The 26,081-nt window shown below is 41.7% G+C and overlaps 1 protein-coding gene across 1 annotated transcript; it reads right to left on the bottom strand.

Annotated features, from left to right (window-relative positions):
* Window positions 1–3,920: 3,920 nt before the first annotated feature.
* On the bottom strand, window positions 3,921–5,581 carry LOC110729966. Its single transcript, XM_021909755.1, has 2 exons — window positions 5,198–5,581; window positions 3,921–3,935 (listed from the first exon to the last, which is right to left on the bottom strand). Exons 1-2 carry the CDS (start codon window positions 5,579–5,581, stop codon window positions 3,921–3,923), a joined length of 399 nt encoding a protein of 132 aa, XP_021765447.1.
* Window positions 5,582–26,081: the final 20,500 nt, after the last annotated feature.

The raw sequence follows: 26,081 nt of genomic DNA on the forward strand, positions 1-26,081 counted from the left end.
AGTAGTCGTCCCAACTTTGAATGTTCGGTCAAGACGTGAGTCGTCTAAGATCAGGTCCGTATGCTCACCAGCCGGCTGAGGGCGGAATTCGTCCGACCGCTCCTCTGCCAATAATTGCTATTTTCTGTCTTTTCTTGCGGCCCCCGTCTGGGCTGCCTTTCTCTTCTTGCCGCCTGCTTCTTGAACAGGCGCACTCTCCTTGACATTGTCAAGGTCTGTTTTTCCACCACTTAATCCAGCGGTCATAACAGTGGGCTTGATATCCGAGAGATAGCACTCTCGGGCCATCCTCTGATCTCCCCTTAGGGACCCGACTGTTCCATTATCCCTCTCAAACTTGAGCAACATAAGAGATGGGATTATAACAGCCTTGGAATTATTCAGGGTTGGTCGTCCCAGAATCATGTTGTAGGCCGAGAGTTCTTCTACTACCAGGAACCGGACTACCATGTGTCGTCCCTCCCCTTTTTCACCCAGGCGGATGGGTAAATCCACTCGTCCCACTGGGTGGACGACTCCTCCTCCAAACCCTACTAAAGGGTGGGATGCCGGATATATGCAATCAGTCTGATTTTTTAATTTTGACAGACATTTTCTACTGATAAGATCTGAGGAGCTTCCAGTATCTATAAGGATTCGGCCAACTCTCTGGTTGGCCACTTTACACTCAATAACGATAGGGTTGTCATGCGGCCCCCTTACCCCTCCTAGATCTTCTTCAGTGATGACAATCTCAGGAAATGAATATTTGGAGGGCCGTTCTTGGTGAACGGAATTTACATCTAGCCGCCTGATATTGTCTTTGTTGCCCCTAATAGTGGGACCGCCTCCTGCGAAGCCGCCTGCAATGGTGTAGACGACTGCATCATCTGTATCAGAGTTGTCGGCCTGTTGACTCTTTTTGGCCGACTGCTTTTTCGAGGAAGTGTTCCCCGTGGATTTCTTGACATAAGAGTCAAGATCGCCTTGCTCAGCCAGGCGGTCCAGATACCGCATGAGACTGATGCATTCGTTGGTGTGATGACCAACATCTTCATGATAGTCACAAAATTTTTCTTGGTTCCGGTTGCTTGCAAAACCCTTCATGGGGACCGGCTTCTCAATTGAGATCCGTCCCTTGATTTCCTTTAGGATAGCTTGGCTATCTTTGTTAAACGCATACTTCGGGGAGTATGGTTTGAATTCTTTTTTCTTCTTCTGGGCCGGCTGTTTAGAGGAATCAGCCGCCCAGACCTCTTTTCTTTTCTTCTCATCTTTGTTCGACAACTGTTTCTGTCGCCCTTATTTTTTGTCGAACCTTTTCCCGTCCGACTGTTTTGTACTACAAAGATCAGTCGCCTGTATATAGGCTTCCGCTTCAATCAAGGCCTCTTGAAGAGTCGCCACCCTCTTTTGGACCAAATCAAATTTGAATGTCGATCCGTCTTTGAGGCCTCTGAAAAAGTCAGTATAGGCTACCTCATCCGGTAACCCTTGAATCTGTATTCTCATCAGGTTAAACCGCCTGATGTAAGAACGAAGCCCCTCTTTCTTGCCCTGCTGAATCGTTCCTAAATCAAGGGTCGTCTTCTTCGCAGGTATGTTCATGGCAAAGTTGGAGGTGAATAAGTAAGCAAGCGTCCTGAAGTTATTCATACAACCAGTCGGCAGGTTGCCGAACCATTGTTGTGCGATTCCTTTGAGAGTCGCTGGGAAACACTTAAAACAAGTGGGATCATCCAACCCTTGAAGGTACATCAGGTTGGTGAATGCCATCAAATGGTCTTCTGGGTTAGTAGTGCCGTCATAGGCGCCTACTAATATATTTTTCACTTTGGTCGGCTGAGCGGCTTCAGCAATTTCCTTGGAGAAGGCCGACGGCTGTTCCCCAAGTCTAATTAACCATAGCTGTCAGTCCATAGGTTGGACATTCTTTGCTGCATGCCCACCAAACAGTGGTGGCTGCAAAAAATATTGTTGTTGCGGTACAAATGGTAAGTTTGGTACCGCCTGGTCACTATGAAAGCCGGACTAACGGGAGGTACCGCCTGACTGACTCTCATAATGCGACTGAGTATGCCCCATCGAGGTATTGCGCAGACTGTCTGGGAAGTTTGAAGTAGAGGCCGACTCTGACAATCGGTCATTCTTTTTCTGCTCTAGCAATAGCCGAGCATCTGTGTATGTTTTCTTTGACCCGTCCGCCTGAATATGACGAACAGGTTTCCTCTTTCCTGGAGTTGGAAAGCGGTACTTTGTGAAATCAAGGGCAGGCGGCTCCCACTTCCTAGAGTTAGGATGAGAGGTCGCCTCTCACCCTTGAACAGGCTTCCTCTTCCCTGAAGTGGAAGGCTTCTTAGGCGACTGTTCCTTGGCCAGAGCAGGCTTCTTGTTGAGCAACTCTTGAATCTCTCCCTTGAAGCCCCTCATGAAGGTCATGAGTTCGTTCCTTGTAATGGGAGCAGACCCATCAGCCGGCTGCTGCTGAACAAGCAGTGCGCCTACTGGATCACTGAGTCCAGTTTGAAGATGTTCCCGCTCCCTCGTTTCGGTATGATAGGTGCGTCGGGCCCTTAGGGTCCCGTCTGAAGTTGTGTGAGCTTCAACTTCAAATTCATTCTCAGTATCGTGGTCCGACTGAACTTGAGGGTTGTCTAGGGGACGCCTCTCTTCAGGAGTCGGTACTGACGTGGATGCCATCTCAGAAGTACTCTCCCCACAGACGGCGCCAAAATGTTTCGGGGTTTTCTGATGTCCTGCGGGAGAGTTACAATTCCGAGACTGGAACCGGACGCCTGTACCTGCAAAACAAACGGATGCTCCGGATGATTGGAGATCCGCCTCCGACGGTCAAGTTAGTACTTGATTAAGGAGTAATTAATGCGGAAATCAAAGTGATTGGGTCTCTCTAGGTGAGAGTGTTTAATGTGCGTAATCTCCCTTAATGAGGATTAAGAGAGGTATTTATAACCTTGGGAAACGTGCCAATCCAAGGTTTAGGTTAACCTAGGGCTGATTGGGCTTCCCTCGGAAGTTGGGCCTGGGTGGCCGGTTTCTCCATTAGGCATGGAGTATGCCACGTGTCATGACATAATAGGTCCAGGGTAGACGAATAAGCGTGTGCCACGTGGCAAGTCCTGACAGTTCCAACTGGGGGACACTTGGCAGGACCTGATTGGCCCACGTGGCGCATTCCGATTGGTGGGAGCAAAATCCCCTAATCACCCCTCATTTCTCATATTCAAGGTATATACTTTCCAAGAGTTTTGGTGCGTAATCTCTTTCACTTTACATTATTTACCTGTTAATTGAATTGGTGATGACTCTCAAGCATAATAAATCAATCAACAATAAATATTCAATTAACCAAACATACCAATTTAATTCTTGAATAATTAGTGATCACATATTATTTAAATGTTAAGCCCTTTTTAATTCTACCTCAGTGTCAAAGACACATTAAACGCATAAAGCGCCAAAAATCCTATCCCTCGGTGTTAAAAACACCTTAAGTGCACAATGGCACCAACATACAATTTATCCCTTGTGTACATAGACACTTATATAGCTCCTTCCTCATGCTTAAAGCATCCATAAAAATTATTTGAACCATAATAAAATTCCTTTACAATATTCCAAAGATAATTAAACATGTATTTTAATTAATCATGCATTCTAACATACCATAAATAAAAGTGTGGTTCAAACTCAACATGCCCAAAAATATAATTTTTCAATCCATAAACCATCACAAATAATTCATGCTTCACAATTCAATTACCAACACCATTAATTCACAATTCCATACATAAACCTTAACATGATACTACTTGTAATTGATTGAAATCAAACCTAGCATGATTCTACATCATCAAAATATGCTAAGTACGGGTACGTACCTTGAGTACGATTTTAAAATTGCCACGACTAGTAGAAATTGCTTACTTCAAAGTCTCCTACACATTAAAATCATAATAGAGTATTAAAATCCACTCTAAACAAATTTCCAGCAATATATATGATTTTAAAACCCCTCATAATTTAATTAATGTAAGCTGAAATTTTATTTAAAACACTATAATTAAGTCCTAATTAATGGGTAATTAAAATGTCTTCAAGAAACATAATATTCATTGTTCTACATAAAATTCCAGCACTTAAAACTTGCTGTAATTAAGCCTTAAAACACTTAAAACAAAGATCTACTCAGATATACATCATAATCCTTCAATAACTCATAAATCAAGAACCTAAGGTTTCAAAAATTGGGGCTTTTTAATTAAAAACCAAATATGAAAATTAATTAACATAATTATAGTAATCAAACATCAAAATTAAATCCCAAAACTCATAATTTACAATTAGATTAAAGCATAGATTAAATTTGAGCAAGAAAAATTTGATTTTAAAATTTATTTTTTTTTCAAAACCCACAACTGCCGGCGCCACTGCCGGCTGCTGCCAGCACTGGTGGTCGCCGCTGCTGTCGGCTGGGTGGCTGGTGGTCGGTGGCCCACTGCTGGTGGTGGTTTTTGGTGGTGGTGGTGTGAAAACACAAGGGGAAGGGGAAGGAGAAAGAAAAAGAAAAAGAAAGAAGAAAAATAAGGAGAAAAGGGAGAGAAGTTTACCTTGGGTTTTCTCCAATGTGGGCAAAGTTGATTTGCCTCATAAGAGGGATATTTATACCCCTTCTCTATCACCCTTTTACCCTAAACTTTCCTCCTTTAGTTTTTCCTAATCCTTTCCCTTCTAAAACTTGTTATAATCATAATTTCCTAAAATAAAACCCCAACTTTTATAAAATAAATTATTAAACAAACTTTCCTTTAGTAAAAATATTTCCAAATTTACATAGGATAAATAATTAAAACATCATAATTAAAATATTAAAATTACTTAAATACCCTTATAAAATACATATTTTAAATAAAATACGTATAAAAATACTGGGTATTACAGTCTACCCCCCTTAAAAAAGTTTCGTTCCGAAACTTGGGAAACGAAATTAAAAACTTTTCCTCTTTATGTATAGTATTGTTGTACTTTTTGTCATTCCTTTACTCCTTTGTGTCTCTTTGAGAGCACTAATACTCAAAATACTTAATAGAATTTGTGAAAAAAGCACCAAAAAAATGTAAAATATAGGGAAAAAGCGCGAAATTCTATCGCATTCTACCCCCTTAAAGAAAACGAGTTACGCCCCCGTAACTCAACATACCTGAAACAACTCCGGGTATTTCTTTTTCATTTCATCTTCTGCCTCCCAAGTGGCTTCCTCATATTCTTGGTTAGACCAAAGTACTTTCACAATGTTAATGTTCTTATTGCGTGTACTACGCACTTTACTGTCAAGAATCTTGAAAGGTCTCTCCTCATAAGTTAAGATTTGATCTAACTCAATGGTTTCGAGTTGTAGCATATGGGATTTATCAGGAATGTATCTTCTCAATTGGGACAAATGAAATACATCATGTACTTTACTAAGCTCCATAGGTAAGGCTAACCTATAAGCTACTTTGCCTATTCTTTGCAGTATTTCATATGGACCAATGTATTTTGGACTGAGCTTTCCTTTCTTTCCAAATCTCATCACTCCTTTCATTGGTAACACCTATAACAACACTTTATCACCAATTTCGAAATCTTCTTCCCTTCGCTTTAAGTCTGCATAGCTCTTTGGCGATCTTGAGCTGCTTGAATTTTACCTTGAATTTCCATTACTTGCTTAACTGTATCTTCAATCATTTGAGGCCCTAGGATTATAGTTTCACTAATGTCGTTCCAACAAATTGGACTACGACATTTCCTCCCATACAAAGCCTCAAATGGTGCCATTCCTATGCTCGCATGGTAACTATTATTGTAGGAAAATTCAATTAAATCCAAGCTATCTTCCCATCCTCCCTGGAAGTCTATTACACAAGCTCTGAACATGTCCTCCAAGGTTTGAATGGTTCTCTCAGTTTTCCCATTTGTGGCAGGGTGAAATGTCGTACTCATCTTAAGTGTTGTACCAAAATTTTCTTTTACACTTTTCCAAAATTTTGAGAGAAACCTAGAATCTCTGTCAGATACAATATCTTTTGGAACCCCATGTAACCTCACAACATGTTTGATGTAAGATTTCGCAAGTTGCTCCATCTTCCAAGTTTCTTTCATAGGTATAAACACTGCTGATTTTGTAAGTCTATCCACCACCACCCAAATGGTATCATTTCCACTCTTTGACTTAGGAAGGCAAGTCACAAAATCCATTGAAATGCAATCCCACTTCCATCCTAGAATTTCTAATGACTGCACCGTCCCTTGAGGCCTCTTGTGCTCTATCTTCACCTTTTGACATGTTAAACACTTTTCCACAAACTCAACAACCTCATTTTTCATTCTAGGCCACCAAAACATCTTCTTCAAATCCTTATATAGCTTGTCTCCTCCCTAGTGTACTGAGTAAGGTGTATTGTAGCCTTCTTCCATCAATTTTCTCTTCACTTCCTCACATTTATGTGGTACGCACCATCGATCTTTATACCTCAAACTCCCATCTTCGTGAATCTTGAAGTCTGTGGTTTTTCCCTGCTTAATTTTCTCACGAATCCTATCTAACTTTACATCTCCCTCTTGGTTGGCTTGAATCTCATCGAATATTGTTGGTTGGATGCTTATACTCGCAAGAATGCCCACTAGTACTCCCCATTCTACAATTCTAAATTCAATTTTATCATTTCCCTACATAACTCATTAGCTACCACAAACGATTTTAATCCATGACTAGTTTTACGACTTAGAGCATCCGCAACCACGTTCGCTTTCCCTTCATGGTATTGTATGTCTAAATCATAATCCGTCGTATACTCTAACCATCTCCTTTGACGAGAGTTCAAGTCCTTTTGGGTGAAAATGTACTTTAAGCTTTTATGGTCTGTGTAAATTCTACATTTCACTCCATACAAATAATGGCGCCAAATTTTTAGTGCAAAAATGATTGCAGCTAATTCCAAATCATGGGTTGGATAGCTTACTTCGTGGGTCTTTAACTGCCTCGATGCATATGCAATCACCTTCCCATTTTGCATAAGCACGCACCCTAAACCATTCTTTGATGCATCGCTATACACATCATACAGTCTACTATCGTCCGGAAGTGTAAGCACTGGTGCTGTAATTAGTTTGTGTTTCAAGAGGTGGAACTCCTCTTCACACTTATCGTCTCACTCAAAATTCTTGTCCTTCTTCATCAAGGTGGTCATAGGTTTAGCAATCTTGGAAAAATCCTTGACAAAACGCCTATAATACCCAGCTAAACCTAAGAAACTTCGCACATCAGATACTGTCTTGGGTGTAGACCAACTCTTAACAGCTTCTATTTTGGCTGGGTCTACCTCTACTCCGTTCTTGGACACGAAATTTCCTAAGAAGGCTACCTTTTCCAACCGAAATTCACACTTAGAGAATTTTGCATAAAGGTGGTTTTCTCTTAGTGTTTGCAGAATTGCCCTTAGGTGTTCTGCATGCTCTTCCTTGCTCTTTGAGTACACCAATATATCATCTATGAACACTACTACAACTTATCCATAAATTTATGAAACACCCTATTCATCAAATCCATAAAGATTGCTGGAGCATTTGTCAATCCAAAAGGCATAACTGTAAACTCGTAGTGTCCATATCTTGTCCTAAATGCAGTTTTAGGAATGTCCTCGTCGGCAATCCTCAATTGGTGATACCCAGATCTCAAGTCAATCTTTGAAAACACTGTGGCACCCTTTAGTTGGTCAAACCAATCATCGATTCTTGGTAAGGGATACTTATTCTGTATGGTTACTTTATTTAGTTCCCTATAGTCAATACACAACCTCATACTTCCATCCTTCTTTTTCACAAATAGAACTAGCGCTCCCCAAGGAGAATCACTTGGTCTAATGTATCCCTTTTCCAATAAATCTTGCAATTGCTCCTTTAACTCACTGAATTCTGCAATATGGTGCCTTGTATATTGGGGTTGTTCCGGGAACTAAATCTATGGTAAAGTCGATTGACCTCTTAGGTGGCATTCCAGGAATCTCCTCTTGGAATACATCCAGCAATTCATTTACTACTTCTATATTTTCTTGATTTGTCACTTGTTCATGGTCCATATTCCTAACACTGCAGAAATATACTGGATGTCCCTTCTTCATGTATTTTGCTAATTTTAGCACTGATATTAACCTTGGGCACTTGGTTTTTCCATTCATCTAGTAAGTTACTGATTTATTTCAGCTTGTGACCATCTTCACTTTCTGTGATCTACAACTAATCTCAGCATTATACTTACTCAACCAGTCCATTCCCAAAATAAGATCAAAGTCACTCAACCCAAACTCAATAAGGTCAGACGGGAATGTCTTTCCTTCTATTTCTAAAGGCACATATCTAAAGGTTTTGGTACATTTCACTACCCCACCTGTCGAAATGGTTATGGGTAAATCTACAACTTCTACTATCTTTAAACAATCTTTAAGTTTTTGAAAAAATACCCTTAGAAACAAAAGAAAAAGTTGCACCAGAATCAAACAATACTTTAACAGGAATAGAGTTAATAGAAAAAGTACCGGTGATAACATCTTTCGTGGCATCCGCCTCATGCCTACTCAAAACATTCAGTTTCTCTGCAGTTCCATCCTTCTGTTGGGTATTCCTAGTGGTGGTGTTACTGTGCTTCGCTCCATTCTGTTGCACTCCCTGATTCCTAGTAAAGTTGGTGTTGTTCCCCTAGAAATTCCTCTGGTTTCCTCCTGAATTATTGTTGTTTTTCCTGTTTCCATTGCTATTCTTGGAGAAACAGTCATACTCCCTATGCCCAAGTTTATTGCAAACATGACAAGTGACCAAATTGCCCTCGCAATCCTTTTTAGGGTGGTTATTTCTACACCTCTTGCAAAAATAAATCCTTTCCCATTTTTGTTATTCCCCTGGTTATTGTTTCTAGCCCCACCATTGTTGTTACGGTTTCCCTGACGGTTATTACTCTGGAAGTTATTATTGTTGTGAAAGTTATTGTTATGGTGGTACTTCTGCTTCTTAAAACCATTCTGGTTTCCCTGCTGGTTACCAGAAACCTGCCCCACTTCCTTCCTCTTCTCTATTCCTTCTATTTCAGCTAAATCCTTCTTCTTCTTCTCCTCCAATGCATAAAGGTGTGCGTCCCTTCCATATACTTCATCCAGGGTCTCAAATACTTGCCCGCACAACTTTAACTACAAATCAGTAGTTAAACTACTCTCAAATTTCCTAGCTTTTGCTTACTCCGTAGCGACAGACTCTTCAGCAAAACGGGACAACTCAATAAACTTGGTGTAGTATTCCGTAACTGACATCCTTTCCATCTTAAGGTTTGAGAATTCCTCAGCTTACTGCTTCTGCAAAAAGCTAGGATAAAACTTGTCTCTCACTTTCTCTTGGAACTTAGCCCAATTGAACCCAGGTAGCGCTCTAATGGTAGTCTCATTTTGTTTCCACCAAAGGTCAGCTTCACCCCTCAGATAGTAAGTAGCACAACTCACTTTTGAGTTTTCAGGGCATCCCATAGCTCCAAATAGTTTCTCAAATTCCCTCAATCAGTTTGGCTCCCCTTGATATGTTGGTGACTTACTTTGTGCCACCTTCTTAAAGAGCTCCCCCTGAGCATCCCCATTACCAGTTGAGTTTCTTGCTAATTGTTGGGCAACTACTGCCCATTGCCTCACTAATTCATTCAAATCGTTTCCACCATTGCCAGAACCTCTTTCCCCCGCCATTTTGCTTCTCCTGAATTAAGGACAAGGGTCTATATTAGAAATGGCTATGGTTAGTTCTCAAGACATACACCCATCTATTACCTAGCACTCTTTAAACATTCACAGTAAAATTTGAAGCCAACAAATTGGGATAGCGAAAGCTAAGAATTCCATAAATTTGTAGCTTTGTCAATCAATTATTGATTGCTAACCAACCATACATTTAATAAAGCATCACATAGATAAAAAAAATAATTCCCATAGATGCCCATAGCTTAGAAATATTTATTGAAATTAATTTGCTTGGAATTTTGGCTATTGGAATAGTGATGTGAAATAGGAGATTTGGAAAATAAATGAATTTATTTATTAGTAATATATAAAAATTTTGACAAGGAAATAAATGAGGTCTTATTAATTAAAATAGACTAAAATTACTAAAATAAAAATTGTTTTCTAGAAACTTATGTGGTCATGCCACTTATTAATTTAAAACTAAAATAATAATAACTAAAATAAAGACTGTGAATTCATGACAAGGAAAGTTATAAAATCTAATGCTTTTGAACGTTGTCCCTTTTTTCATTGGATTGTTTGTAGCTTGAAAGATCGAAATCAGAATCATTTGACTCCTCCATTGGTTCAGGTGACTCAGGTTCGAGTTCTACTTGTAGAAACTCCCCTTCTTCCTCCTCATCCGATGAAATGTCTATTATTATTGGAGTTGGAGGTGGATTAGGATTAGTAATCTCCATAAGTGAACTATCTTTCTCTTGTTGTTCTCCATTTTCTGCCTGACTACCCCCTGACGAAGAAGAATAATTTCCTGGTTGTTGATTAGGAGGAGGATTGTTCCCTACTGGATTATCGTAGTAGTAATCAGGTTAGGGAAGATTTAAGTGCTAACAATGAGATTTTTCAACTCTTACGAGATATTTAGTCAAGAAAACATAATCTGGATACCACTAGCCATAATAGTCTTTGAATTTATGGTAATTCGGGATGTCTCCTGGAAGGTAAAAATCAGAAAATCTCTGTTTGACAGCAATGTTAGGAGGTTCCTCTGGAAGACAAAGGACAATCATAGCCGAAATACGATCAGGGGTGTCATAAACTCTGTCTCGTAAAACATTGCTCATGTAGGAACAAAAGTATCTGATCTTTTCTACAACGTCGTAGGGGTGTTCATTATTTTTCTTTACAAGTGATCCCATTTGTGTATATTTGCTAAGAAAGATTGAGATCCTGTAGAGAAAAGGATTAGAAAAGAATTCTCTTCCCAAAGAACATAAAATAAATAATACAGTCTTGTAGGAAATTAAGTTTGGTGTTCAATCATACAATTTTGAAGGATCACATAAAATAATACACATATTGCATGTTTTCATCAACAAACATCTAGTCAAACAACATGCTTGAACACTCAAAATAAAATTATGCACACAGGGAAAAAAATTAAATTCTAGCCTATATGCCCTTTCTTTTCCTACCCGAGCTCACCAACATGTTAATAAAATCTTTTAACACATAATTCTTACCTCAATCTATCCTTGCTCTACCACCGTGAAATTCCTTTCTTTGAAATACCCACTTTACTTTTTAAATTACGATTTAAGAATATCTAAGACATTACCGCCACCGTGAAAACGGCTAAGGCAACTATCAAAGATACACAGCGGAAGGCTTAAATACTAAAAACCGTTTAAACAAGTCAACTCAAAAGTCCACCAAACGAAAGTAAAGTTTAAAACCGAAACAAACAAAGTCAACTAAAATCAAACTACAACTTGGAACCATTAAAGGCCCTTATTCAAAACCGTTCCAAAACCAAACCTTTACGTTAGTCCACACAAAATACGTCATAAATAAATAAAGCATAAAACACATCGTAAACTAATGGAAACTAGCATGATTTCCTCTTCACTCATGCCCCGTCATGCATATGCTTCAATACCTGAAAGGTTTATCTTTACTTGTCCCCACTACTCTCCATTAAAAATGGGTCATCATAGGGCCAAGATAAATACATGGCCAAACACAACAACACACACAATCAGCAAAGCTGAGTACATAAGCGTAATTAAACACACTAACATGCTTTCACCTATCAACACACACTTACCTCAATGCACCTATTTACAAGCACACAGAAAAATCAACAAGACACTTAAAATAGACACTAAATAATTCATTTAGCGTTGATTACGCATCGAACGGGTTTTCAACTATACCTCCCCCAAATAAATTGAGGTTAATTGACACGGGAGCTAACCGTTCCAGTGACATAACAACTCAAAGGTGTTTGAATTCCTTCGCATAATAATAAATAAAAAAGAATGTACAACATCCTGTACTCCATTAGAAGTTATGGTTACGTATAAAACCCCATAACTCCCCCCATTGTTCATACTCAAGGTATATACGTTCCAAGAGTTTTGGTGCGTAATCTCTTTCACTTTACGTTATTTACCTGTTATTGGACTTGGTGATGACTCTCAAGCATAATAAATCAATCAACAATAAATATTCAATTAACCAAACATACCAATTTAATTCTTGAATAATTAGTGATCACATATTATTTAAATGTTGAACCCTTTTTAATTCTACCTCAGTGTCAAAGACACCTTAAACACATAAAGCGCCAAAAATCATATCCCTCAGTGTTAAAAACACCTTAAGTGCACAAAGGCACCAACATACAATTTAACCCTTGTGTACATAGACACTTATATAGCTCCTTCCTCATGCTTAAAGCATCCATAAAAATTATTTGAACCATAATAAAATTCATTTTCAATATTCCAAACATAATTAAACATGTAGTTTAATTAATCATGCATTCTAACATACCATAAATAAAAGTGTGGTTCAAACTCAACATGCCCAAAAATATAATTTTCCAATCCATAAACCATCACAAATAATTCATGCTTCACAATTCAATTACCAACACCATTAATTATGAATTCCATACATAAACTTTACCATGATACTACTTGTAATTGATTGAAATCAAGCCTAGCATGATTCTACACAATCAAAATATGCTAAGTACACGTACGTACCTTGAGTACGATTTTAAAATTGCCACAACTAGTAGAAATTGCTTACTTCAAAGTCTCCTACACATTAAAATCATAATAGAGTATTAAAATCCACTCTAAACAAATTTCCAGCAATATATACTATTTTAAAACCCCTCATAATTTAATTAAAGTAAGCTGAAATTATATATAAAACACCATAATTAAGTCCCAATTAATGGGTAATTAAAAATTCTTCAAGAAACATAATATTAAGTGTTCGACATAAAATTTCATCACTTTATTTTAATTAAAACTTGCTGTAATTAAGCCTTAAAACACTTAAAACAAAGATTTACCCCAATATACATCATAATCCTTCAATAACTCATAAATCAAGAACCTAGGGTTTCAAAAATTGGGGCTTTTTAATTAAAAACCAAACGTGAAAATTAATCAACATAATTATAATTATCAAACATCAAAATTAAATCCCAAAAACTCTTAATTTACAATTAGATTAAAGCATAGATTAAATTTGAGCAAGAAAGATTTGATTTTAAAATTTTTTTTTCTGAAACCCACGACTGCCGACAGCAGGCCGGCGCCACTGTCGGCTGCTGCCAGCACTAGTGGTCGCCTCTGCTGCCGGGTGGGTGACCGATGGTCGGCGGCCCACCGGTGGTGGTGGTTGCCGGTGGTGGTGGTGCGAAAACAAAAGGGGAAGGGGAAGGAGAAAGAAAAAGAAAAAGAATGAAGAAAAATAAGGAGAAAAGGGAGAGAAGTTTACCTTGGGTTTTCTCCACTCTGGGAAAAGTTGATTTGCCTCATAAGAGGGATATTTAACCCCTTCTCTATCACCCTGTTACCCTAAACTTTCCTCCTTTAGTTTTTCCTAATCCCTTCCCTACTAAAACTTGTTATAATAATAATTTCCTAAAATAAAACCCCAACTTTTATAAAATAAATAATTAAACAAACTTTCCTTTAGTAAAAATATTTCCAAACTTACATAGGATAAATAATTAAAACACCATAATTAAAATATTAAAATTATTTAGATACCCTTATAAAATACATATTTTAAATAAAATACGTATAAAAATACGGGGTATTACAATTAGTTGGTGAAGTGAGGCAGTTGTCATGTGCATATTATTTGCACAATGTGGGAATAAAATAAGAGGGTTTGTACTTTTGATTTTGTGGTTGGAAAAATTGCTGATGGTTTGTTGTTCAAGAATGAAAAAAAAATTCCAACGTGAGATGGAAAGAAAAAATGAGCAAAAGAAAAAATTGTTTCAAATGTTCAAATGTTCTATGTGAAGGTTGCTCAAGAAAAAAAAAAAGAAAAAAAGAATGAGTTCAAATTTTGTTTTATTTCACTCTAATTCTTTATTATCATATTTTTATGAGTGAATGTGTAAGTGTTGGGATTGTTGTTATGTCAGAGATTGTTTGGTGAACTTTTGTGGAGTTAAGTTATGATTGGATATGATTGGGTCATTGTTTATTTTGACCTTGGCTTTTGTTAGGATATGGCTCCCTTAAGCATGGCTTTTCTCTCACATTTTCCCAAATTTATCCTACCTTTTACCCTAGCCTTACATTACAAGCTGTAAAGACCTTTCGACCGTTGTGCATAGAGTTGTATGAATGTGAAAGTGTTGTTTATCAATGCAAGTTATGATTTGACATATTTTGAGTCGACAAGTAGGTTGAGTGTATATCTTCTTAAACACACGAGAGTGTGAGTTGGGAGGGCATTATTCACATTAAAGGGGTTGGGATGGAGAGCGATTAAGTACATCTTTTACTCTCCACATAAATGAGAGTTGAGTGTTTGAGAAATAGTTTTGAATTATATATGCTCATGTGGTTTGCTCTACTTGACGATTGTTGGGGAGGAAGAGTGATTAGATGAATGAGATTGATTGACATTGAAGCATGTTTATTAGATTTGCCTTGAATCGTTTGTGCTTGATTTTGATTACTTGGGGTGAGGTATGTTTTATATGTTCATTGATGAGCTCTTTGCTTAGGGACAAGCAAAGGTTTGGCTTGGGGGAGTTTAATGTGTCTAATTTATATAGTATTTTACCCTCATCCCTTGGCCATAATTAGTAGTGTTTTTAGCTCTTTAGAGCCACTTTTATTACTAATTGGTGTTTTCTAGTGTTTTCGTAGTTTTGGTTGAGTTTTGTAGGAAATTGCACTTTTGATGCATTTTTCCGGGTTTTCATATAGCAACTACGGACATTGGAGGAGCACGACCGTTTTTGAAGCCCAAGCCCAGTTAGAATCATCAAGCCGGTGATTAAGGGCTCGACTTGTGGAATACGAGCGTTGGACCGAGTATTCAAGACCCTTGGTGGATATCCGGATTGAGCTAAGAAGAAAGCCTAATCAAAGCTCCAAGCCTCAAGGAGAATCCGGGCTCGATCGGGTGAGCATTGACTCGATCAAGCGCGGCTGTTCAGAAAGGTGTGCGAAGGAAAAGGTGGGTCCGATCGGGCGACCCTTCGCCCGATCGGGCGCGTGTTTCTAGGGAGACTTCTTCGGCGATTTTTTAGTTTCTAATTAGGAGTAATTGGAGATTGTTGTTTAAGTACGATTTTAATGCTTTTGCTTAGTACCTCTTTTCTTAGACTTTCTCTCTCTACTTCAATTATTTTCTCTTTCTAGATTTCTTTTAACTTTACTCTTGTTCTTGACTCAACTTTGTAGTTCTGTCGATTTTGGTAACGATTTCTTCTACTTTAATCTCATTTATTTTACTTTAATTCTTTCATCATGTCTCCTTTTATTGCTTTGTTTAGTTTATATTTAATTATGTCTGAGTAGTTTCCTTTCTAGGGTTTATGGGGATCCCTAAATAGTATGAAGGGTAATTTATTGTTGTTAATTATCAATGCTAGATTAATTTCCTATTGATTGATTTAATGCTCTATGACTAGATTAGGCCTGATCTTTTATGCATGAGTTTGACAATATTGATTCGAGATTCAAGAGATGAGAATTGATGTTTAGGTCTAGTTTCAATAGGCAAGTTAATTTATAAATGGTTTAGTCGAGATTCAAGAGATGAGATTTAATACCGGTAAATTAATTTTGTGGTTGTAATACTTAGCGAAAATTTATGATCTGATTAATTGATGCATTGATGATTGATTATTATGTGTTACCCTGAAATGTTATTTATTGGTGAACCAATGCCCTAGGTCTTTTATTCATTGATTTTCACTATTCTTATTCTTCTCTACTTTTACTCTCCGTAGTTTAGTTTCCTTTCACCATAATATTAATTTTTTACTTAATAATTTAGATTGCTTTTGTACATTAGTAATAGAAAGACCAGTTTCCCTGTGGATTCGACCCTACTTCCCTATCTGCATTAGTTAGTGTATTCAGGAATTACTTTTGATAAGGTGATACGACTTTATCCTGTCACGGACCTCTTGGGGGTCTTTTCCTCAAAAACCATGTCTCTGCTTGTTTTTGCAAGCAAAACGCCTATTAGAACATACATGAATAAAATTTAACAATTTAACAAAGCAAAGTACAGCCGGTACGAATTAAACATAAGTATATTAAACATTGTACTAAGACCGTAGGTGGACAAAAACGCCTCGTTTCTCAACCATATATGCCGGGGAATCCAATTTTTAGGGACGCTTATAGCTTCCCTTGTAGAAAAATAGTCGGTTGTAAGCTCAAAGAATCCCGCCTCTATGATTGTCTCATAGTCCTCGTCTAGGATGGCAGGGAATTTACACTTCTGACCTACAAGGTCCGGCTTCCTATTGTACTGCCTATACTTACGATTCACTTTCTCCATGGAAGAAAAAACCAGGTAGAAGCGCTCCTTCCAGTTATCCCACTTAGACACCTTGTCTAAGGTCATTTGGTATTTTGGGTGCGTGGTGTGAGTGTACCACGCTCTCCACCCGCTTGGGCTTCGACTGAGATTGTGCATGTGTGCGAAAGCCTTCTATCCGAGGTGGAGCCCTTGCCATTCACAGGTAGCTATGTACCCCAAGATGTGGACAAAAGAATTTTGGGTCAACTGCCATACACCCAGGACATACCCCTGGAGAATGACCTTAATTGCATCATGAAGAGGAAAGTAGAGACCGGCTAGGAACGCCGCCTCATAGCAACCGATGTACCGGTTAGCGTTCCTCTGTTTATCTTCCCAAGAAATAGTGCCTAGCTTGGGCGGCACTCAGGTGTTAAACCCTTCTCCTGAGGAATACTTAAGCTTAAAATTAACTTAGTTCTTCTCCATTGCAGCTCTATCTTTGGTTGACACATGAATCTCAGTCGGGTTGTTCTTCTCCTTCCAATTCTTTCACTCTTTCACCTCGATATCCTTAAGCGGCGGAAGATCATCATCACTGCTGTCCTCGGAGCTGGACTCAGGGGCGTGGTTTTTCCTTTCTCTTCTTTAGGAAACCTCTTCGCCGTCTAAATCTGAAGCAGACAGGCCTTCCTCAGACCCAACATTGGAGGTGGCTTCTTCACCGTCTCTATCCTCACCGTCATCAAAATATCCCGTCACTTGGGCTCCTAGGGATCCCAGACAGGGAGTATTCCACTGAGCTGGTTTGCTTCGCTCCCCCCTTAACCGGGGTCACCTCATCAGACGACACTTCCAACATATCGCCTCTTCTTCGCCGTTTGATGGTTGTTTGATTGGTTCTAGCCATTATGTTCTACAAAGACACACATACAGTCGGTTGGGGGAAGGTACAAAATTGCTCCATGCACTCAGAGCCGCCCAGTCTTAGACTGAGCCGTATTAGGAGACCAGCTAACTACTATCCAAGGCCGTGTCGTGTGTGTTGGTGATGTGTCCATTTATTTGAACGAAAGTATGCACACGAAAAAATTAAGAATGAGCTGAAAGCGGTAAAGACAGTACCTTTGAATCTTGCTCTAAAAAGGGTCAAGCATTGACCGGCTGTTGCAGGCGGGTTGAAAGCAAGCTTGCTTGTATGAAGTACAAGCGTTTGTTAAACTGGTTGGGGCAGGCAGAGAAGAAAAGGAGTGTGTTTTAACACAAATGGTGGTCAGAGTCTCTCTCTATATTTCTTTGACTTTCTCTCTCTAAAAACTTTTGGAACGTCCAAAAAGAAGGGGGGTAAAACCTGTATTTATAGAAGGGTAAAGACAAGTGCATTCCTGTAATTTCCCCAAAATGGGAAAAGTTAGAATTACACAGTAAAAAAAGAAGAAAAAAATAGTGGTTGAGTGACACGTGTCACAGATGCCACATAGCGTGCCACGTCACATCTGTTAGGGGCAAATGTTTTGGGTAATTTTAACCATGCCACGTAGGCCAACAAGGTGGCGACACGTGTCATATCTAGATTCGTCCAAATTAGACCAATATCCCTTTGACACGTGTCATTCCCAAAATTTGGGAGAAAAGGCGGCCTTCAAGGCCCAAATCCCACGAAAGCCGTAATTCAGCGCAGCCTAACAGAATTAGGTTAGAGTGACCTAATTAGGGGCACATTTTCCAATGACCCTATAAATAGGGAGATTCCCCCCATTTTTCGGACATCGGAAATTTATTACAGCATACCCTACATTCTCTTACGTCAGAGAAAACACCTGATCTCGGAATCCGAGAAGATCCCACTTTGCTTTCCGCACCTTTTTCACATTCTCCAACGCATTCTAACTTGATCGTTAGAGGCGGAGCTCCCACCAACCGAAGCCTCCATTGTTTTTGCAGGTATAGGCGTAGTCATAACAATCTTCGAGCTGTAACTCTCCTGAGGGGCAAAAACACCTAAAATAATTAACATGAAGAACATGCCATAGAATGCTAAATTCTACTTAAACAACTCACTTTCATGCAATTGTTTAAGTAAATCAATGAACTACGTCTTGGCCGAATTGAGATCACTTTCATGCATCCAATTAGTCACCAATCAAGTCAAGAGAGTAAGAGTGCAAAATTCATAAAACTTAATTCATTTTCATGCAATCATTAAACTAATGGTGATCTTAATCTAGTTCAAATCATTCTCATGCATCTATAATAGGGAACATCAAATAATCTGCTACTAGTAATCTCAAGCTATCAAAAATCATGCATTCATCAACTTATCCATGAGTTTAATCAAATCATCATCAATCATCAATATTAATACATGTTTTTCACCCCCTTCCCTTAACTAAAAACTTAGCCTAGGGAAGAGAAACTAATCATTAATTTTTTTTAAATTTTTTTATTTTTTAATTTTTTATTTTTTTATTTTTTTTTTGCAATGCAATGATCATATGTAAGGAAATAAATGTTCATTTTATTTAAAAAGTGAAGGGTAAAAATCAAACTCTAAGAAATAAATTCAAGGAGGATGAAGGGTGCCTGTTTGGGGTAAAAATACCCTAAACACGTGGCCCAATGGCCTAGTCACACGTGGCATCCAGCCGTTGGTCAGCAGTGCTCCAATCCTCTGCTGACACGTGTCCTCTAAACCCTAAAAGGGAAACCATCCCTTCCCCACTATAAATAGTGGAAGGACCCTCATTAATGGGGGGCTGGAACATTTGTTGTTCACATTGAATACTCCTCAAAAAGAAAAACACTTACCCCGAGCAATATTAATTGCAGAATTCTCCCATTACGCGAGAAGTAACTTCCACATTACGTGCATTCTACCTCCCGTATCTTTACTAACTTGATCGTCGGAGGCGGAGCTCCTACCCCCAGGAGTCTTCGTGATTTTGCAGGCACAGGCGTCGAAGGGCATTCTTGGAATTGTAACTCTCCCGCAGGACACATCAAAAAACCCCGAAACATTTGGCGCCGTCTGTGGGGAGAGTACTTCTAAGATGACTTCTGATACTGTGTCACCGAATAGGGGTAAACGGCCTGTGGTCGAGCCTGAGGTCCAGACGGACCATGAAAGTGGCGACGAAATTGAAACATATGTGGCCCCGGATGGGTCTTTCAGAACGAAGCACCCTCGTGCTAAAGATAGAAGAGAACGGGAAATCAGCCAAGCTGCTCCCAACAACCCAGCCGGGCAACCGGCTGGAATTGCCCAAACGGTGGAGGGCTCAGCCCCCGTTACAAGAAACGAACTCATGTCTTTCATGAATAGTTTCAAGGGTGAGATCAAGAGCCTCATCCGGTCAGCTACTCCAAAGAAGGGTCAGCCGGCCAAGAAGCCTTCCGGAAAGAAGGCGGTCAAAGAACGAGTTCCTACCCCTCATCCCAAGCCAAAGGAGGGGGAGGGCTTAAGGTTTGATCCAAGCAGACTCCGTTTTCCTCAAGGGGAGCTGCGAAAGGCCATCCGGCACGTACAGCCGGATGGCTCCAAGAAAACATTCTCAGACGCCCGCACATTTCTCCAAGAGAAGCGAGGTCAGGAGTCTGCGTCGGCCTCAACGTCGACCTTCCCGGACAGTTTCCATGACGTCTCACACAGGCGTACGGGAACGAACCTTAGGAGCCAGACGGGCGAAGCTTCTGCCCGGTCTGGACCGAAAGTGATCCAGCCTGGCCTATTCGGCACACCGAATGGGTTGGGTGGATCCCCTTTCATGTCACCGGGTCTTTTCGGTGGGCAAGCGCAGCAGCCGTTCCAACCCACGGACTGGCAGCTGCGCCTGCTAAATTTGGGGGAACAGCCAACGGCGTTCTCACCAGAGATAACCCAGGCGGCACAGCCGCCTAAGATCAAGAATGTTTTGGTGGGGGCCTATGATGGCACCACCAACCCAGAAGACCATCTAATGGCCTACTCTAACCTCATGTACCTCCAGGGGTTAGATGATGCCGTCTGGTGTCGATGCTTCCCGGCTACCCTCAAGGGCATAGCCCAGCGGTGGTTTGGTAACCTACCAGCCGGTTGCATCAACAGCTTTCGAACTTTGGCGTACTTGTTTACGTCAAATTTCTCAATGAATATTCCTGCCAAAAAGACTAGCCTCGACCTAGGGGCAATACAGCAGGGCGACCGGGAGGGCCTCCGGTCGTACGTCAGACGGTTCAATCTGATGAGAATTCAGATTCCAGGACTATCAAACGAAGTGGCCTATACAGACTTCTTTCGAGGTCTGAAGGATGGGTCGACCTTTAAGTTTGACCTCGTCCGGAAGAGGGTTGCTACCCTCCAAGAGGCGTTAATTGAAGCTGAAGCCTATATACAGGCGACGGAGCTTTGTGCTGTCAAGCAGCCGTCAGATTATAAAAAGTCTGACAAAAAAGAGAGCCGGCAACAGCATCAGCCGGCAAGAAAGGAAGAAAAGAGAAAAGGGGTCTGGGCAGCTGACCGATCAGGACAGCCGGCCCAGAAGATCAGGCGGAAGTCAGAACCATATGTCCCCAAATACGAGTTCACAAAAGATTGCTCCACCATCCTCCTGGAAATCAAAGACCGGATGTCTCTCGACAAACCGGCTGAAATGAAAAGCCCCTTGGATAAACGGGACAAGAGCAAGTATTGCCAATACCACGAGGATGTTGGCCACGACACCAATGGCTGCTATAGCCTCAGGCGGCTATTGGACCGTCTGGCAGATGAGGGGGCCCTAAAATCCTATCTACCCAAGGCTAAGGGTAATACCCAGGCCAAGAAAGGGCAGGCGGTAAAAACCGGCCCAGTAAACTCCGAGACGGATGAAGAGACCATCTTCACCATAGCAGGCGGTTTTGCCGGAGGGGGTCCCACCATCCGGGGCACCAAAGACAACATCAGGAAGCTGGTCAACTCAGTGGATGAGGGCCAGGCGTCGAAAGACATCTTCCCTGAGGTCCTTATTTCTGAAAAGGACCGGGGCAAGGTCAGGCGGCCTCATGATGACCCCATCGTCATCGAATGCAAGGTTGCCAACCAGAAGGTTGGTCGGATCCTAATAGACACCGGGAGCTCGTCTGACCTAATCAGTCATCAGTGCTTGACCAAGCTCAAGTACACATCCGGTAACATGCACCAGGCTCCTCACCCACTAGTCGGTTTTGGGGGTGGAGTAGTGCATCCGGTCGGAAGCATAGATCTTCCGATCCGGCTGGGTGAAAAGGGGCAAGGACGCCACATGATAGTCAAGTTTTTAGTTGTGGAGGAGTTGTCCGCCTACAACATGATATTTGGCCGTCCTACCCTCAACGCATCTAAGGCTGTCATCATCCCGTCCCTCATGTTGGTCAAATTTCAAAAGGATGATGGTACAGTCGGTCCCCTAAGCGGGGACCAGAAGACGGCAAGAGAGTGCTATCTCTCTGACGTCAAGACAACTATGGGTGCAGCCGGCCAGGGCGAGCCCATAGATATTGATAACTGCGACCCAGCAGTCCCGGCTCCAAGGGCAGCCGGTATGAAAAGAAAGGCGGACCAACTGGCACCCGTCAAAAAGGAGAAATAGCATTCACTAGCCGGGGAAAGGTCAGATGACCAACGACCTCAGCCGGCTGGTGACTGCCTTGATGTCATCCTAGATGACAGCCGTCCTGAAAGAACAGTCAAGGTCGGGACGGTAGCCTTCGAACGGTTGGGAGAAGGTTTGCTCCAGCTGCTGAAGGAATTCAAAGACATCTTTGCCTTTGAAGTGGAAGAGATGCTTGGCGTCAGCCCGGATCTTGCTGTCCACAAGCTAGCCGTAGATCCCAAAAAGCAGCCGGTTAGGCAGAAAAAGAGGGATCATGGTGGAGAAAGATCTCAAGCGGCAGCGACTGAGGTCAAAAAGCTGTTGGATGCTGGATTCATTAGGCAATGCTACTACCCGGATTGGGTGGCAAATGTCGTTCTAGTAAAGAAGCCGAACGGTACTTGGCGGATGTGTGTGGATTACACAGATCTGAACAAAGCATGCCCAAAAGATAGCTACCCGCTTCCAAAGATTGACAGCCTAGTCGACTCAACAGCCGGCCATGCGTTAATGAGCTTTATGGATGCTTATTCCGGCTTCCATCAAATACCTCTCTGGAAGAAAGATCAGGAGAAGACGACTTTTGTCACTGATCAGGGGTTATTCTGCTATACGGTGATGCCGTTTGGGTTGAAGAATGCACCGGCTACATTCCAGCGCATGATAAACACCGTTTTTATCAACCAGATTGGCAGGAATGTAGAGGCGTATATCGATGACATGATGGTCAAATCCAAGCTACAGACGGATCACCTAGCAGACCTGCGAGAAACCTTCACCACACTCAGGCGGCACCGGGTCATGCTTAACCCAAAGAAATGCGTATTTGGTGTTGAGTCTGGGAAGTTTCTCGGATTCTTGATTGACCAAAGAGGCATCGAAGCTAATCCGGAAAAATTACAGGCGGTAATTGACATGAAGTCTCCCCGCACTGTAAAAGAAGTCCAGAAGTTGACCGGTTGTCTGGCGGCATTGGGGAGGTTCCTCAGCCGGTCAGGTGACAAGTGCCTCTATTTCTTTCAGGCAATCAGGAAGAGGTCAAGGTTTGAATGGGGTGAAGAAGCAGAGGCGGCATTTCAGAGGCTTAAGCAGCACTTGCATTCTTTGCCAAGGCTAGTGAGCCCCCTACCCCGGGAGGTTCTGTACATGTACCTAGCCGTCTCTGATCACGCCCTTAGTGCCGTTCTCCTCGCTGAGAGAGACGGCATTCAGCTACCGGTGTACTACATCAGCCATGTCTTAAAAAATGCTGAGCTCCGGTACCCCATGATCGAAAAATTTGGGTTGGCCTTATTTGTAGCAGTCAAGCGGTTGAAGCCTTATTTTTTGGCACATCCGGTTGTGGTATACACAGATCAGCCGCTCAAGCGTACGATGACTGCTATAGAGTCATCCGGTAGAATGATCAAGTGCGCTGTTGAAATACAAGGCCTTGAGATAACTTTTGAACCCAGGCGGGCAGTGAAAGGTCAGGCGTTTGCCGACTTTATTGTCGAGATGACTAGGCCGGTGCACCCGGAAAACCCTGATCAGGTCTGGAAGTTATTTGTAGACGACAGCTCTATGGTGAACGGCTTTGGTGCAGGTGTTATCTGTCATTCCCCGGAAGGGGATAAGTTTGAATATGCACTACGGTTTAAGTTCCAAGCCTCCAACAATGAGGCAGAGTATGAAGCCCTGCTAGCCGGATTGCGCATGTGTAAGGCAGCCGGTGCAAGAAAGGTCGACGCCTGCTCAGATTCACAGCTGATCGTTAGCCAATACCTTGGTGACTACGAAGCCACCCATCCGGCTATGATCAAATATTTGCAGGCGGTCAAAGAGGAGGCTGGGTCCTTCGATGAATTTCATCTGCGACAGGTGCCCCGGTTTGAAAACAATCAGGCGGATGCCCTCTCAAAGTTGGCATCATCAGCCTTCGGTGATGCTCCTAGGACGGTCTTTTGGGAAGTCATTGAAAAACGAAGTATTCAGAATGATCCCATTGGAGTCTTGGACAGAACTGCTACCTGGATGGATCCCATCCGGTCCTTTTTGACGGATGGTACCTTGCCGGATGACCCTCCAGAAGCATCAGCGCTCAAGAAGCGTGCTTCAAGTTTTGTTATGCATCAAGGGGAACTCCTCCGGAAGGGATACCTGCAGCCGTTTTTGAAATGTGTAACCCCGGATATGGGGAGAGAAGTTTTGGAAGATCTGCACGCAGGGTTTTGTGCCTCGCATATTGGCGGCAGGTCCCTGGCAAAAAGAACCAGACGGCAAGGGTACTTCTGGCCCACTCTTGAAGCGGATGCCATGGATCTAGTAAAGAGATGCGACAAGTGCCAAAAATTCGCTAAGTTGATACATCAACCGGCAACAGAACTCACGGCAATCCATAGTCCGGTTCCGTTTGCTAAATGGGGCATGGACATTTTGGGACCTTATACGCCTGCGTCAGGCGGCCGCCGCTACATTCTTGTAGCAGTAGACTACTTCACCAAATGGGTTGAGGCAGAGGCGGTAAAAGGGATTAAAACGAAAGACGTGATTTCTTTCATCTGGAGAAACGTCATCACCCGGTTCGGGGTTCCAATGTCCATGGTTTTCGACAACGGACCGCAGTTCGAAACGCCTGTCCTGAAGACCTGGTTGGGAGACCAAGGAATTTCCCATTGTTTTGCATCCGTTGGCCGTCCTCAGGCAAACGGTCAAGTTGAGGCTTTTAACAAGTTGATCTCAGACGGGATAAAGAAGAAAGTAGAAAGAGCCGGTGGACTATGGGCAGAGGAATTACCTCATGTCCTTTGGGCTATCCGGACAACCGAAAAGGGGGCAACCGGTGAGACCCCATTTCTCATGACATACGGCACTGAAGCAGTTCTTCCCATTGAACATTATGAGCCTACTCTACGCATTATGTTATATGATGAGGAGGCTAACTGGGAAGCCATGCGGTTGGCATTAGACGCTCTTCCAGAGCGAAGGGGGAATGCTGCCTTGCGTCATGAGATCTACCGTCTGCGTATGACTAGAGCCTACAACAAGCGGGTTCGTAAAAGACCTTTGAAAGAAGGAGATTTTGTGCTTCGCAAAATGGAGGCAACCGGTAGGGCCAATGAACAAGGCAAATTAACCCCAAATTGGGAGGGACCCTACCGGATCTTTGAAGAAGTACGAGACGGCACTTACCGCCTGGAAACTCCAGACGGAAGAAAGTTGCCTAGAACTTGGAATGTAGATAACCTCAAAAAATACTACTTCTAAGTATTGTACATCTTTTGAAAATTTTCAAATGATTAATGAGAATTACATTCAATTTTGTATACAGCCGCCATGTCTTGTGCCTACCACAAGCGGCACCAGTAACTAATTTTTTCATCCGGTGACACCCATACGGGTGAATTCATCGAAGAGAACATCTCCCATTTGGGTGGTAAATTGTTCTAATCGATCACACAGGCGGACAAATCCGCCTGACGATCCTTCGCACCAAAAAAAGGGGCAGGCTAGCAACCACAAACTTGCAGCCGGCTCACTTTTTGGAAGGACAGCCGGTACTCAGTACCGCCGCCTGACTCTCTAAGAGCAGGCCTAAACATTTGGTCTAGGCCATAATTCATTCAGGGGTATGCTTGCAAAAGCCCAACCGGTGAATGGACATCCTAATCTGGCGTGATTCTTTTGCGAAGTCCCGACCGGTAATTCAGTATAAACCGACTGGCTCCCGAATCTAATGTTGGCACTTAGTGTATATTCAAGCTATATCATATGGATAGTCGCCTGGCTTGCAAAGACCCAGACCGCTATCCAGGGGCAATTACCCAGACGCCATCCGGTTTGGTTTTGGGTCGAAATTTCTTCGCCTAGTTTACGAAGACCCAGACGGCAGTGTTACCGGTGGGGTCTTCTTGGAAACCCTTGCAAATTTCTTCGCCTAGTTTGCGAAGACCCA

Source organism: Chenopodium quinoa, unplaced genomic scaffold, assembly GCF_001683475.1.
Source record: "Chenopodium quinoa cultivar QQ74 unplaced genomic scaffold, ASM168347v1, whole genome shotgun sequence".
NCBI lineage: Eukaryota > Viridiplantae > Streptophyta > Magnoliopsida > Caryophyllales > Amaranthaceae > Chenopodium > Chenopodium quinoa.

Coding starts and splice junctions, on each gene's coding strand:
- LOC110729966 (XM_021909755.1), bottom strand. CDS start 5,581: ATGAAAGGAGTGATGAGATTTGGAAAGAAAGGAAAGCTCAGTCCAAAA.